The sequence below is a fragment of the Pogona vitticeps genome, chromosome 4 (genome assembly GCF_051106095.1).
Source record: "Pogona vitticeps strain Pit_001003342236 chromosome 4, PviZW2.1, whole genome shotgun sequence".
NCBI classification, from domain to species: Eukaryota; Metazoa; Chordata; class Lepidosauria; order Squamata; family Agamidae; genus Pogona; species Pogona vitticeps.
Genome location: NC_135786.1, coordinates 185,378,587 through 185,392,232, shown reverse-complemented (window position 1 = coordinate 185,392,232; position 13,646 = coordinate 185,378,587). Strand labels below are relative to the sequence as shown.

General features: G+C 40.4%; 1 protein-coding gene across 2 annotated transcripts in view; it reads left to right on the top strand.

Moving 5' to 3' along the window:
• The window catches only part of ABHD3 (abhydrolase domain containing 3, phospholipase), a 28,675-nt gene that overhangs the window by 9,132 nt on the left and 5,897 nt on the right, over positions 1-13,646 (top strand). For both annotated transcript variants that reach the window (XM_078392613.1, XM_020785715.3), the window contains exons 2-5: positions 1,133-1,296; positions 3,981-4,163; positions 5,065-5,110; positions 12,057-12,169. In XM_078392613.1, the coding sequence (XP_078248739.1) occupies positions 1,133-1,296; positions 3,981-4,163; positions 5,065-5,110; positions 12,057-12,169 (506 nt within the window). The remainder of the gene's footprint in view (positions 1-1,132; positions 1,297-3,980; positions 4,164-5,064; positions 5,111-12,056; positions 12,170-13,646) is intronic.

Genomic DNA, 13,646 nt, shown 5'->3' with positions numbered 1-13,646 from the left:
GTATGAAAAGGGTTTGAGAGTTAAGGAATGCTGGTGGAGAGTGTATTTGCATGTGGATGGTGATTGGCTGAAAAAGTGACAAGGAGAGGTGCTGGAAAGAGGTGATGCAAGTTGAATACTGAATCAGTTAATGGATTGTAAAGCAACAGAGCACAAAAGCCAATAAGCTGTAAACCTTGCATGCAAGCAGTAATGAGAGCTGGGTATAATGAAGATTTTAGTGGCAGCAGTACTCGAGGAAGAAAACATAGACAAAATTCAAGCAAGAGATCTTAGAGAAGGGAGAAGAGATCTTAGCCATGAAATCCTTGCAAAGCGGATTGGAAAGAGTCAGAGGACAGTATGAGCAAGGAGGCGAGATGGAGACACCTCTCACTAGAGCACCGTCCATTCCAGCGGAGGAGGGAAAGAGAGAAAGAAGTTCAGGAGTGACAGCGTCTGAGAGGGAGTTGAAGGAACAGTTGGAAAAGGCAGGAAATGAGGGTGAAGAAAGGGATCAATCAGGAAAAGGGAAGGAAAAGGCTGACGGGGGAGAGAGGGTCAAAGGGAGACAGAAGTAGCAGTAGTAGAGGCAGGAGAAATAGGAGTGAAAAACCGACAATGGATATCTCCTAGGGAACCCTGCTGGTTATTGCTTTCCAATTTGCTGCAGTCATGGAGAGATGTTGTCTGAGCAGGGAGCTGAACCCCAAGATAGACTGATCAGGCCTGCGCAACAGTTGATACATTTAGTCTAGAGGAGTTGCTGTGCTTTTAAAGGGCCCTTGCCTAATTTGGTGTACATGTTCCCATCTGCTTGCCCGCCTAGAAGATGGAGGTAGAGGTGTTATTGAGGGCTCATCTTCTGAGGTTCATTTCTCTGTGGTTCTCCAGAGCGTCTCCCCTCACTGCATCAACCCGTAGTAGACCATCCTCTTCTTGATGGTATTGTGATAGTGTATGAAGGATGCTGTTTTAGCAACATAAACTCCACATGCAGATAAATGTGTTCAGTGTTAGTGTTGCTCATGCATTGCCACCACCGAGAAACTGCTTGAAATGTTTGCAGTATTAGGATGAAAAACAGCTGAATAAATGATCTTTCTTCACTCTTCCCCACCCCCAACTTCTTCTTCTCTCTCTCGTTCTCTAGAAGCCTCAACTGGTGACTGGTAGTGAGAGCTTCTGCCGTTTTCTACAGGATCATTGCCCTGTGGTGACAGAGATATATTATCCGACTGTGTGGTGCTGGGAAGGCCGCGTGCAGACTCTCCTTCGCCCTTTCATCACATCTAGGCCATATGTGCAATATAGAAAGTGAGCCCCTCTCTTATACATTGCAATCTTTTACTTTAATTGCTTAATTTATATTGTGCCTTCAGTTTTAACACATGATTCTTGTTCATAACTGTGTGTCTTGCTATGTTTTCTTCACTTGTCCTGAAGGAATCTGGATTAAATAATCTACAGAGTTGCCAAAACCGGTCATCCAATTACAGTGGAATCTCTCCTTACAAACTTAATCCGTCCCAGAAAATTTTGCTAGTTGAAACGTTTGTAAGTAGAAGTAAAATTTCCCATAGGAATGCCCTGAAAACCATAAAATCCGTTCCGGCTGTTTTTTGTTCTTAAGTCAAGGCGCTGTTCTTAAATCGAAGCATTAGTTCCCATAGGAACTAATACAAAGCCAGTTAATCTGTCCTCTACCACTAGGGGAAAAATTTTTCTTCTTTTGACCTAAGATGAACTTAGGTCAAAAAAATGGCAGGAAAGGAGGGAGGAGGAGGGAACACCTTTAAAACAGAACACCTTTAAAAACAAACAGCTTTTAAACGAAGCCAAGCCAAGCACCTTTTAGGTAAAGAAAGGGCAGGAAAAGAGGGAGGGAGGGAAGGAACACCTTTAAAACAGAACACCTTGAAAAGCACCTTTTCAGCCAAGCCAAGCCAAGCGCCTTTTAGGTAAAAAAGGACATGAAAGGAGGGAGGTAGGGAACAATGGGGAAAGGAAGGAAGGTAGGTAGGTAGGTAGGTAGGTAGGTAGGTAGGTAGGTAGGTAGGTAGGTAGGTAGGTAGGTAGGTAGGTAGGTAGGTCATCACTGGGGCACACAGACCCCTCAGACAAGCACAAAAAGAGAGAAGACAGAGGGAGAGAAGACAATTGGGGGGCAGAGAGTTTGGAGTCTAAAACACATTTTAAAGAAAACACATTTGAGTCTAAACTGCATTTTAGAGCAAACCAGCCAGCACAGCCCCTCAGAATATTTTCTGATTTTAAGAAAAAAGACTTTGGAGTCTAAACTGCATTTTACAGCCTGCCTGCATCAACAACCAGCAACCATTACTGTATTCCAGCACAGAACTCCTCATCACAAAAAGAGAGTATATAGGGAGAGAGAGATAAGTGGTGGTGGTGGGAGCCTTGAGTCTACAGTAGACTCCATTTTAAATCTCCATTTTAAACTCCATTTTAAAGCCAGCCTGGCTGTGTCAACAACCAGCAACCATTATTACAGCAAACAGATCCCCAAAGGAAAACAAAAAGACTTTGGAGTCATATTTTAAACCCACACATTTTAAAACAACAGAGAGGTTATAGTACACAAACCCTAGAAGCCACAGAATGCAAAAATAAATAAATAAATTTTACATTTTAAAATTACAGTCTAATTTTCACATTTAATTTTAATTTAATATTACAGTCTACTTTTCATATTTTAAATCCACACTGCAAGACCCTTCAGGGCACAGAAACATAACCTCCCCACCTAGCCCTCCCCTCCCCACCAAAAACTTTTCATATTTTAAATCCACACTGCAAGACCCTTCAGGGCACAGAAACATAACCTCCCCACCTAGCCCTCCCCTCCCCACCAAAAAGCCCTGTAGCGTACAGTAAATACAGTGTACTCACCCAGAACAGACAGTCTCTGTTTAAAAAAAGAAAGACAAAAATCCAAAAATCAAAAATTAAAAAAAAGTCTGTACAGTACAGTACCAGGCAGTACCAGGCAGTCTGAAGACTCTCCCTAGCCACACTCTAACCGCTTGGACGAGCAATGTTGCATACAAACAGCCTCTTCACTGGCCAACGGTCAACTGAAAGTTCAAATTTCACACTTTCCCCGTCTCCCCTGTGGTTTTTTCTGTTCGTATCTTGAAGCTCCGTTCGCAAGTAGAAGCAAAATTTTGTGAACAGAGCTTTTTGTAAGTTGTATTGTTTGTAGGTAGGGACGTTCGTAAGTAGAGGTTCCACTGTATTGGAAACAGGTGGTCTGATGCTATTGCTGGTTCTGGTATTGATGTCCCTCACTAAGCATGCTGATTGGGAAGCTTCCTTCAAACTTTGCACAAAATGTCATTCTGTTCTTGGAATTCCTAGATTCTTGAGATGCAACACAGAAGCACTCATAGAAATGACTCCCCCCTCCCCTATGATTTATATAAATAAATCAGTTGTTGCTGTCTCTTTTTTCACTCTTGGCCAAGAATAGTTTTTTTTCCTAAAGCTAATGGTTTTTGCTTTGTTCATGACCAAAATACTTTCTGTTACAATACTTTCCAACACAACAATATGACATTGCTAGAAATATCCAGTTTAGGTCCAGCTATTACAGGTAAATTTAGAGGAAACATCACGCCACTGGTAGCAAATAATATATTTATCTCTGCTTTGAAAAATGTTACTGGTGCTCCACATCAAGTATAACACTATTCAACAGGCTTTCGTTTGTTCATTTGTTCTCTTTCTTTCTTTCTTTCTTTCTTTCTTTCTTTCTTTCTTTCTTTCTTTCTTTCTTTCTTTCTTTCTTTCTTTCTTTCTTTCTTTCTTTCTTTCTTTCTTTCTTTCTTTCAAGTCAGCCTAGTAACCATTGTAAAATTTCTTGGGGCTAATCAACGTGTCTTCACGCAGGCCACACCATCCTGAACAGTGAAGGGATATACAGTTGACTGGTTTTTTATTTTTATTTTTGCAAACCTAATCAGTATTGGTTTTTCCAGTGAGCTTATTACTGCAACAGATGGAGGACAGATTTCACTGGACTGCTTTGATAATCACGATAGCATACATTACCCAGATTCCAGCACCCGACCCACTATCCTGTTGCTGCCTGGCCTCACAGGAACAAGCAGGGAATCCTACATTCTCCATATGATTCAGCAGAGCAAAGCCCTGGGGTACAGGTATAATCAGTTTCACTTCTATACATTTCTGATTTAGATTAAATTTGCTCAAGTGGTAAGCTGCTATAATTTCTGTGAGAAAGGTGTAGTGAGAGGAGACCTTCCATCCCCCTCTTTTGTTCCCCCTTTGTGGTTACCAAACCCTTAAATTTCTGCTAGATGTTCCTTTGGAAGCTGTCTCCATAGTAAGGGCTCCAAGCAGTAAGCATCAACAGAGCAAGTGTGTTATTTGGACAACTCCCAGCATGCCTTTGTTTGTTTGTTTGTTTGTTTGATTGATTGATTGATTAATTGATTGATTGTCCAAATAAGCACTTTTTCTAAGTTTGCCATATACTCTAAAGCTCAGTCCTCAGTGTGGATTGTGTTTTAGGGCTAGAGTCAGAATCACTACTTTTATGGCATGGAAAAGTGACCTTTGTGGGAGTAGAGATTCCAGAATCTCCCAACCAGCAGAATTAATGACCACACTGGCTGGCTGATACGTGGAATTGTAGACCAACAAAGTAATTCTTCCCAGTCTGCTAGTAAATACCTGACAGCTTAGCTTGAGACTAAAAGGCAAGTTTTGTTACCTGAGGGTAGGAGGTGTAAAAAGAGAGACTGGCTCTCTCTCCCTTTATTCTCCCACATGGAGAAAGATTTTAAAATTGATTCATTTATATGAATAACTGGATCATATTCATTGCCTTGTGGTGAGCTCTTTAAATAACTGCTGGATACGCAGTTTAAATAGAGTAGAACATAATGATGTGCCATATGTGTCTCTGCATCACTATACTGAATCATTAGCAAAACTTGAATGATAAAGTAGAATAGCTTTGAAATGTCTGAAATCTTCACATCCAAACACACTCAGGTTAACAGCTGTGGTAAACAGTGCTCTTTTGTTTTTTAAAAGGTGTGTGGTCTTTAACTATCGCGGTGTTGCTGGTGAAAATCTCTTGGTAAGAATTGCTCTTAAATTAAGTACAGATGTTGAGCAATGATAAAGCAAACAAATAGTGAGAATGTCAGTACTTGGAAGCATGCAACACATCTACCAACAATTAACGGTAATGCCATCACTGGCAGGGCTAGTTCCTTGTTGGCAGTCCCCTCCAGCCTTGTGCCACACAGCCCCAAAAATACCAAGATAAAAGTAACACAGTAACCTCACATCACTCATCTAATCATTATCCATGTTTTATTTGCATTCTCTTCAATAACTGGTTCTATCAATCTCCAAAAAGAAATATGAAGGAACTGGAAAACAAAATAGGAATTTATTGGGTTTTACATTCCATTGAAACTATAGTTCCATTCAATACCATACTTCTCAGACTGTGCAATACACCTTCATGGAAAGGTATGACCACTGAGTACAGAGCTGCTGGAGAGCTGCTGGTTCTATGCTACCCCTTCCTTAGTTCATGCTTTGTGCAAGGCTTGATAGAACCAAGGAAGTAGAATGTAAAATCACTACTCGTGAACACTGCATTCCAGTGGGCTGCCTCCATTTAGGGCAATGCATGTGGTGCAGAGCTGTGAGACCTGAATGTTGCCAAAATTCAAGGCAGGATGGGGCAGTGATGAGATAGGTGGAATTGGCATTTATGGGCAGCTGCCGATCCTCTTCCCCACCCTAGTGTATTGGAAAGGTCTTCCTTTCAACCCCTAATCTTCCACCGCTGCCTTTCCCTTGAGCCCAGAAGGCAGTGGCAGCTGTTTGTTGTCACATTTATTTGCTCATGTAACTTCCTCAGCAAATGTTAATGGCAGTGAGGAACAGCAGCTGCCAATGCCTGCTATATGTCTTCAAGGTAACATGCAGTGATTGACACTGTTGCCCATCCATTCACGTGCCCAAACAGGTAATAGGATCAGAAAATGAGAGAACTAGAGGTTATCCCAAGGGTCACATAATCCAGATGCCTGCTAGTAGATGAATACCTAGATAAACAAAGCATTTCCAATAGATGCCCAGTGAACACCTGTTTAAAAACCTCCAGCAAGAGAGACCCCAGTCCACTAAAGAAGCACACTCCACTGTTGAACACCCGCTTACAACTAGGATGTTTATCCTGATGTTTCATCAGAAACTCCATTCTTCTAATTTGAATCCATTGGTTTGGGTCCTGTTCTCTAGAGTCACAGAAAGCAAATTTGCTTCATCTTCTACTTGATAGCCCTTCAAATATCTAGTGTGGATACTAGTGCCTTTGGTTTCTTTGTATACTTAGTGGCTTCAGTGAGTAGCAGCTCCTCAGTCATGTACTTGATTTATTTTCCTGTGTATTGGCAATAATTGGGCTAGTGGGCCAGCCCCACGTTTGTCTCAAGAGAAGAAACAGGGAAGAAGGTGAACAAGAAGTGTTTGCTGGTCTTCTTCCTTGCTGTCTACTTGCTCACCTACTTGCTTGCACTCTGAGTTGCAGGTGAGAAGAAGCTACAACAAGTAAAGGAAGCATTATTTTTGCTGATAGCACTCCATCAGTTCATCAGGCCACTTCAGGATTTTTTCTGGATATAGAGCAGAGTACAGGTCCCTCAATGGATCAATTAATCAATCTAGAATACGCTTTGGAAGCAGATTTGAAGCAGCAAACTATAGTTGTTTGGAACTGAGCTAATATACAATATAAAATCTGAATATTCTAACTTTTTCCTATAAAAGTTAATGTTTTCTTGATAATCCTAACCAAAGGTTATGATAACCTCTGAAAATGAGTCATAAAAGTAGAGGCCTGGAAAAAAAAAACCCAGAGAAATTGGGGAAAAATGTTTTTCTTCTGATTTTTTTCCCCAAAGCCATTTTTTGTTTTTTTCCAGAAAAATCTGAAAAAGAAAATGGTGTATGGAATATGTTAATTTACAATGGTAAATAATATGTCTATGACATGGTATTCAAACACCCTTAGCAGGACACCCTTTGCAACAACTGCTACATACAATTTTATTGTTGATTTATTTAAAATATTTTTACTCTGCCTTTCTCCTTAAAAACAACCCAAGGTGGCTTACATAATTAAAAGACAATATTTAGAAGCTAAAACTGTAAATATACAAATATTTTAAAAGAACCAAACAAATACCACACTAAAATTTGTAAACAAAACCAACACGAACAACACATTCAACGCAATAAGGCACTACATTTCATTTAAAAGCCCCACTCAGGCAGCCTGTATGAAGAGAAAGGTCTTTGCTCACTTGCAGGAAGACAGCAAAAATGGGGCCTGCTTGGCCTCATGTACAGTAGGAGGGAGTTCCAAAGTCTGGGACCAGCAACAGAGAAGGCCCTCTCCCGTGTCCCTACCAAATGCACTTGCTAAAGTGGCAGGATTGAGAGAAAGGACTCCTCAATGATTTTAACATCAGGCCAGGTTCATAAACCTGAAGGACCGTATCTCCCTATACTTGCCTTCTCTGCAATTAAGATCATCAGAGGAGACCCTCCTCTCCGTCCCATTGCGAGCACAAGCACAGCTGATGGGGACACGGGAGAGGGCCTTCTCTGTGGCAGCTCCCAGGCTATGGAACGCTGTCCCTTGGGAGATCAGGATGGCCCTTTCCATTTTATCCTTTTGAAAAAAGCTAAAGACCCATCTCTTCAGGCAGGCTTTTAACAATTATAAATGAATCCCTGAACCCCATTTTAGCAGAAATTTAATTTTTTTTATGTTTTCATGTTTTAATCTTTTTATTGTATTTTAAATCATATATTATTTAATTTATCTTTTAATATTTAACTTACTGCCTTTTTAAATTATGTGATTTTAATTTGAGCCGCTTTGGGTCCCTTGTCAGGAGAAATGTGGCATATAAAAAAAACTGCTGCTGCTGCTGCTGCTACTACTAGTAGTACTACTACTAGTACTAGTACTACTACTAATACTAATACTAATAATATTAATACTACTACTACTACTACTACTACTAATAATAATAATAATAATAATACTAATACTACTACTACTACTACTACTACTACTACTACTACTACTACTAATACTACTACTACTACTACTACTAATAATAATAATAATAATAATAATAATAATAATAATAATAATAATAATAATAATAATAATAATAATAATAATAGGACAGTCCATGAGATAGTTATTTATTTTTAAATAAAATCCAAGACAGCTTGGATCCAACCCATTTAGGACTTTATAGGTTAAAATCAGTACTCTGAATTGTGTCGGGAAGTGGAGCTGCTGGAACAGAAGGATTATGTCATTCTTGTAACCACCTCCAGTTAATAATCTGGCAGCAGCATCAATACTGGACCTGTAAGCACTGCAGACTAGATCCTTTATAATGCAGGAACATAACATCAAATACTGTACAGCACTGGAAAATTGGCACACTCACATCCTACCATTAATATTTCAGTCTTAAAAAACAAGTGCTCTTTCACCCAGAAAACAATAAATAGGAGGATAGATAAGTGTTTGAGAGCAAGATTCTGTGAGAACCAGTATAGATTCTTAAAGTCTTGGCATCCTTCTGCATCCAGTCTGTTGACAGCTGCTGCTGAGGTTTAATCCTAGAGAAACAACATTAAATACTGTACAGCCCGACTCAGTTAACATATTTGTTTATAAAAATCAAGTATTTATAATACATTACATTGGTGAAAGTAAGAATGAGCTTTCATTAAACACTTGGAGATCAATATATAAAGTAGTTTTGTGACCCACCAAATCCTTTTCATTATATTTTAGATGTAATGAAAAGATCTTCCATATGGTTCTATTTGAAGAAATTATGTAATTAGCTTTACATGTTTTTAACACTGAAAAGGCACTTGTAACATTTAAACAGCTGCAGGTGTAGTCTGTTCAGTAGATAATGTTCAGTATAAAGATGCACGTGGGACGTGGTGGCGCTGCCGGTTAAACTGCAGAAGCTTCTGCTGCAAGGTCAGAAGACCAGCCGTCGTAAGATCGAATCCACATGATGGAGTGAGCTCCCGTCACCTGTCCCAGCTCCTGCCAACCTAGCAGTTCAAAAGCATGTAAATGCAAGTAGATAAATAGGTATCACCACGGTGGGAAGGTAACGGCGTTCCGTATCTAGTCACGCTGGCCATGTGACCACAGAAACTGTCTATGGACAAACGCTGGCTCTACAGCTTAGAGACGGGGATCAGCACTGTGTCCTAGAGTCGGACATGACTGGACTAAATGTCAAGGGGAACGTTTACCCTTACCTTTACTTACTTACTTACTTACTTATTAGATATATACCCTACCCATCTAGACCAATGGTCTACTCTGGGCAGCATTACAAAATTTAAAAACAATAGAACCAATAAACATGCAAAAATCTAAGATTATAAAGATGCGCAATCCCATTCTAATGATTTTGAAACAGCAAATTAAAAAATGTCATAGACAAGCACAAACCTATGTAAGTACATTGTTTTGAGAGCAAAAATTGTGTTCTGCATTTTAGTAAAGAATACATTTAAAAAGAATTAATGTATTTATAGTATTCCAGAAATATTTTAATGCTGGAGTCCTATGTACGCCTATGTTGAAACCCCATTTTACTGAATGGTGTGTACTTCCTGGTACATATCCACAGGATTGTAGCGTAATTATGTACACTTTGTGATAAACCCCATTTGGCCAAGTGGGACTTTTGATTCAACAAACTTCAAATTTGCTTCATGTTGCTATGCAAAATGAGCATAAGAAGTATTTTTCTATTGAAAATTTGAAAAGTTGCTATGAAATGTGATAGGAAGGGTAGCTGCAATTTGATTTTGTTGTCTTTGCCTCCTGGAATTTTAACAAGAGCAATAATAAAAGCCTCTAATAAGTTTAAAATGGTTACGGTTGAACACAATTTCGCTGGACTAAAACTTCAAGCTTTCCCCTTTTCCCTACTTATTGGGCAATATTCTGTGTGCACATCTGCATTGCATGCCTAGAGTCACCTTTGATCAGGGTTTTGTGTAAACCATGCTTTAAAAAAAACCCACCTATTCTGTGCGAGAATATTGTAAATTGTATGAGCTTGTTATCTGTCCAAATTACATAATCAGTCAGATTTGTATTCATCCTGTAATTTTTACTGTTTAGTGAAGAGCTAGATGGGGCATCAAAGCTGTTTCCTGAATGTGCCCTTAAATCGATTCCAATTTATGGCAACTAGTTCCAAGGTTTTATAGTACTCAGAAGTAATTTAACATTCCCTTTTTTGAGGGATGCTGTGTGACTGTGCAGCTTGCCCAAGGCTACACAGGCTGGCTCGTCCCATGGGATGGAGAGTGGAGAATCGAGTTCCCATACTTAACTCACTGAGCTATCCAGAGAGCACTTTACACATAGTAAGCTGGTTGTCTCTCTTTGCTCTTTTAACAGAAAAAAAGTACTGTGTACTGTTGTTGTTGTTGTTTAGTTGTTAAGTCGTGTCCGACTCTTCGTGACCCCATGGACCAGAGCAAGCCAGGCCCTCCTGTCTAAATATGATTCTTGACGGGTCACTGCATTAATGTTACCTGAAAAGGTGAAGTCAAGACCTCAGTGTTCCCCTTCTGACATTTTAACTCTGCTCTTTGTTTCTGGTGTCTCTAAATCTGGGGAACATATGCCCCTTTGATTATTGTTAGACTACAACTCCTAGCAGGCCTAGCCAGTATAGCAAATGACTGATGGATCGTGGGATTTGTAATTGAGCAATATCTGGATGCCTGCACATTCCATGCCCTGCTCTGAAGTTCAGTGTGCCATCTATAAAATGGGTTACAGATACTTGAGTTAATGCATGTGTGGTATTTTGAATGTGTAAGGAAAAGCATGCTTAGAAGCATTAGATATTGTTACCAGTTACAGTAAGGTGAAAACTGGCAATGTGTCAGCATTCTTGCAAGTTCATTTTGCTAGGCAAGTGGTGCAGATGTGTCCTATTGTGCTATAGCCCTTACAACCTAATGGAAAGCAGTATTAGTTTATCAAGCAGGGGTAAAGTGCAGTATCAAGTACTCTTGGGAAACTGCCCAGTAAGTCATGCTGTGCCTTTTTTGCTGCAATTCTGACCTGCAGCCGCTTTTATGCACAGCAGGTATAGTGCTTCTAGCAAGGACAGTTGTTGCCAGTGTTGCCATGCTTATGCATGTTGCTTGCTCTCAATTCCAGAGCTATAGTGATGTAGTGCAGCACTTACTACACCTAATTGCATTACTTTGCAATTGGGCCCCTATGTCTAATTGCAGAGGTAGATCCTTTTGTAGCAGACACTGGCTTGTGTGTTGTGATCTTAGTACAATTGTTCTTAGACCTGGGCTTCCAGTTGAACCTCAGCTCTCAGACGTCTCAGCCAGTGTGGCCAAAGGTCAGAGATTCTGGGACTTATAGTTCAATAGCAGTTGGGGACCCACATTTCAGAACCAGTTAGTATGACTGAACTGCATAGAATTGTCTATTGTGTTTGTATACTGGGGATGGGAGTTAATGTACTCCATCAGTGTAATTTCTACCCAATGAAACAATGTATTGTAAAACTAAATGGGTTGAAACCAGCCTTTAGCTTCCCAGGGATCTGTCCCAGGGAGTTGCAGAGAAGATGGTTTTTGCTATACAGTACTGTCTTTAAAAATCTTTTCCAGATCATCATAAAAGTCAGTATGTGGGATTGTTAGAGGAAAGCAGAACCAGAACAAATTGCATGTCCCACCCTACTCTATGGAGAAATTGCGTTGATCTGATTCCTTCCCATTTTGCAGTTACCATTCTGGATAGAAGCCCATGTTTTCTAAAAAGAAAATTCGTAGAGCTTTAACTCCAGCCCTAATATAATTTAACTTATTCTTATTCTTTTGTTGCTGCATAAACCACCCTGGTTTGGTTTGACAAATGGTGATTGTACTCTTTTCCATTTTGGGGCTGCTTGCAGACACCAAGGACGTACTGTGCTGCTAATACAGAAGATTTGGAAACTGTTATTCATTATATACACAATTTGTATCCCTCAGCTGCATTGATGGCATCAGGTGTCTCCATGGGAGGGTAAGTATTTGCGGAATACCTGATAAGGATTCATCTGAGATACAGCTTTAGTGGAAAATAGACTTTTTTATCGTAATACTACTTTTCCACAGAGAAACATGAGCTGATAGCCTAATTTTTAAAGATGCTATAGTTGACCTTTCTATGTGCATCACTTGTGTCCATGTTCATCATAACCACAAACAAGTTCATTTTATGGAAGTTACAGAACCTGCTATAAAAATACAAGTGACAATAATTACCACAAGCTATTTCTGCTAGAACTACTTTATAGATTTAAGTAGAATGTAGAGCTACTCCATCAGTGTAAGTAGAGTTTAACAGCAACATTTGAGTGAAAATGTTACTGCACAGTAGTTACGTTAATCAGAATCCCATAATCTTGTAATACAGTGGTGCCTCGCTTAACGGGCGCCCCGTTTAACAACGAATCAGCATAGCGAAGAAGATTTTGCGATCGCTTTTGCGATTGCATTGCGATGTTCCCTATGGGGAAAAATCGCTTTTCCCCATAGGCCCCATTTTCCCCCAGCTGACTGGTGGGGGCTTCGGACCTTCCGAAGCTCCCACCAGTCAGCTGGGGGAAAATGCCAGCAGGCGCTGGGGTGGAGGGCGGGGGAGCCTTCCCCCACCCTCCTGGCCGAGTGACGGCCGAAAAAGCGGGGGTGCGCTCGGGAGGAGGGAGGAGGAGCCTTCCCCCACCCTCTTGGCCAAGCGCCGGCCCCATTTTCGGCCAGTTGATCGGCGGTTCCAAAATGGCCGCCGCAACCATTTTCGCGCGATTTCCTCGCTTACCAAGGGCGTGAAAATGGAAGCGCTATGGAGGATCTTCGCATAACGGTGAGTTTGGGCCCCATAGGAATGCATTAAATGAATTTTAATGCGTTTCTATGGGGTTTTCCCATCCGCATTGCGATGTTTCCGGATAGCGACAATTAATCTGGAACGGATTAATGTCGCTATGCGGGGCACCACTGTATATCACAAGTTGGCAATCCATTTTATCTGAGCTTTATGATCATAGTTGGCTTATAAATTATCATCACAGAACTATGTCATGGTCAACACATGAAGCAAATAAATAAGGCTTTTAACTACAGTATGTGTTTGTTTCTTGGGACTAATAAAAAGTGTTGAGTGGTTTCCCTCTACCAATGAAATGGACATGAGTGCTGGAATGGACTCCTGCTCGCACACTGAGACTCCCCTTTCCTCTCTTCCCTTCTGTACTCTCCATGCCCTGCAGGCTGCTGCCAGGGATCCCTCAACTGTTGGTGGCAGATTCAGGGACACAGAGAGGGGAGGAAGTCAATTTCACTTGTTATGTCTATTACACTGATAGGTGGAGATGTTTTGTTCATTTACCAAGACAGTCAACTGTGTTTCTTGGGGCTTTCAGTATTGCTATTATTAAGAGAATCCTAAGACATAAACATCTATTTATTTATTTGATTAAAAGCCTCATTTATTCATCTGC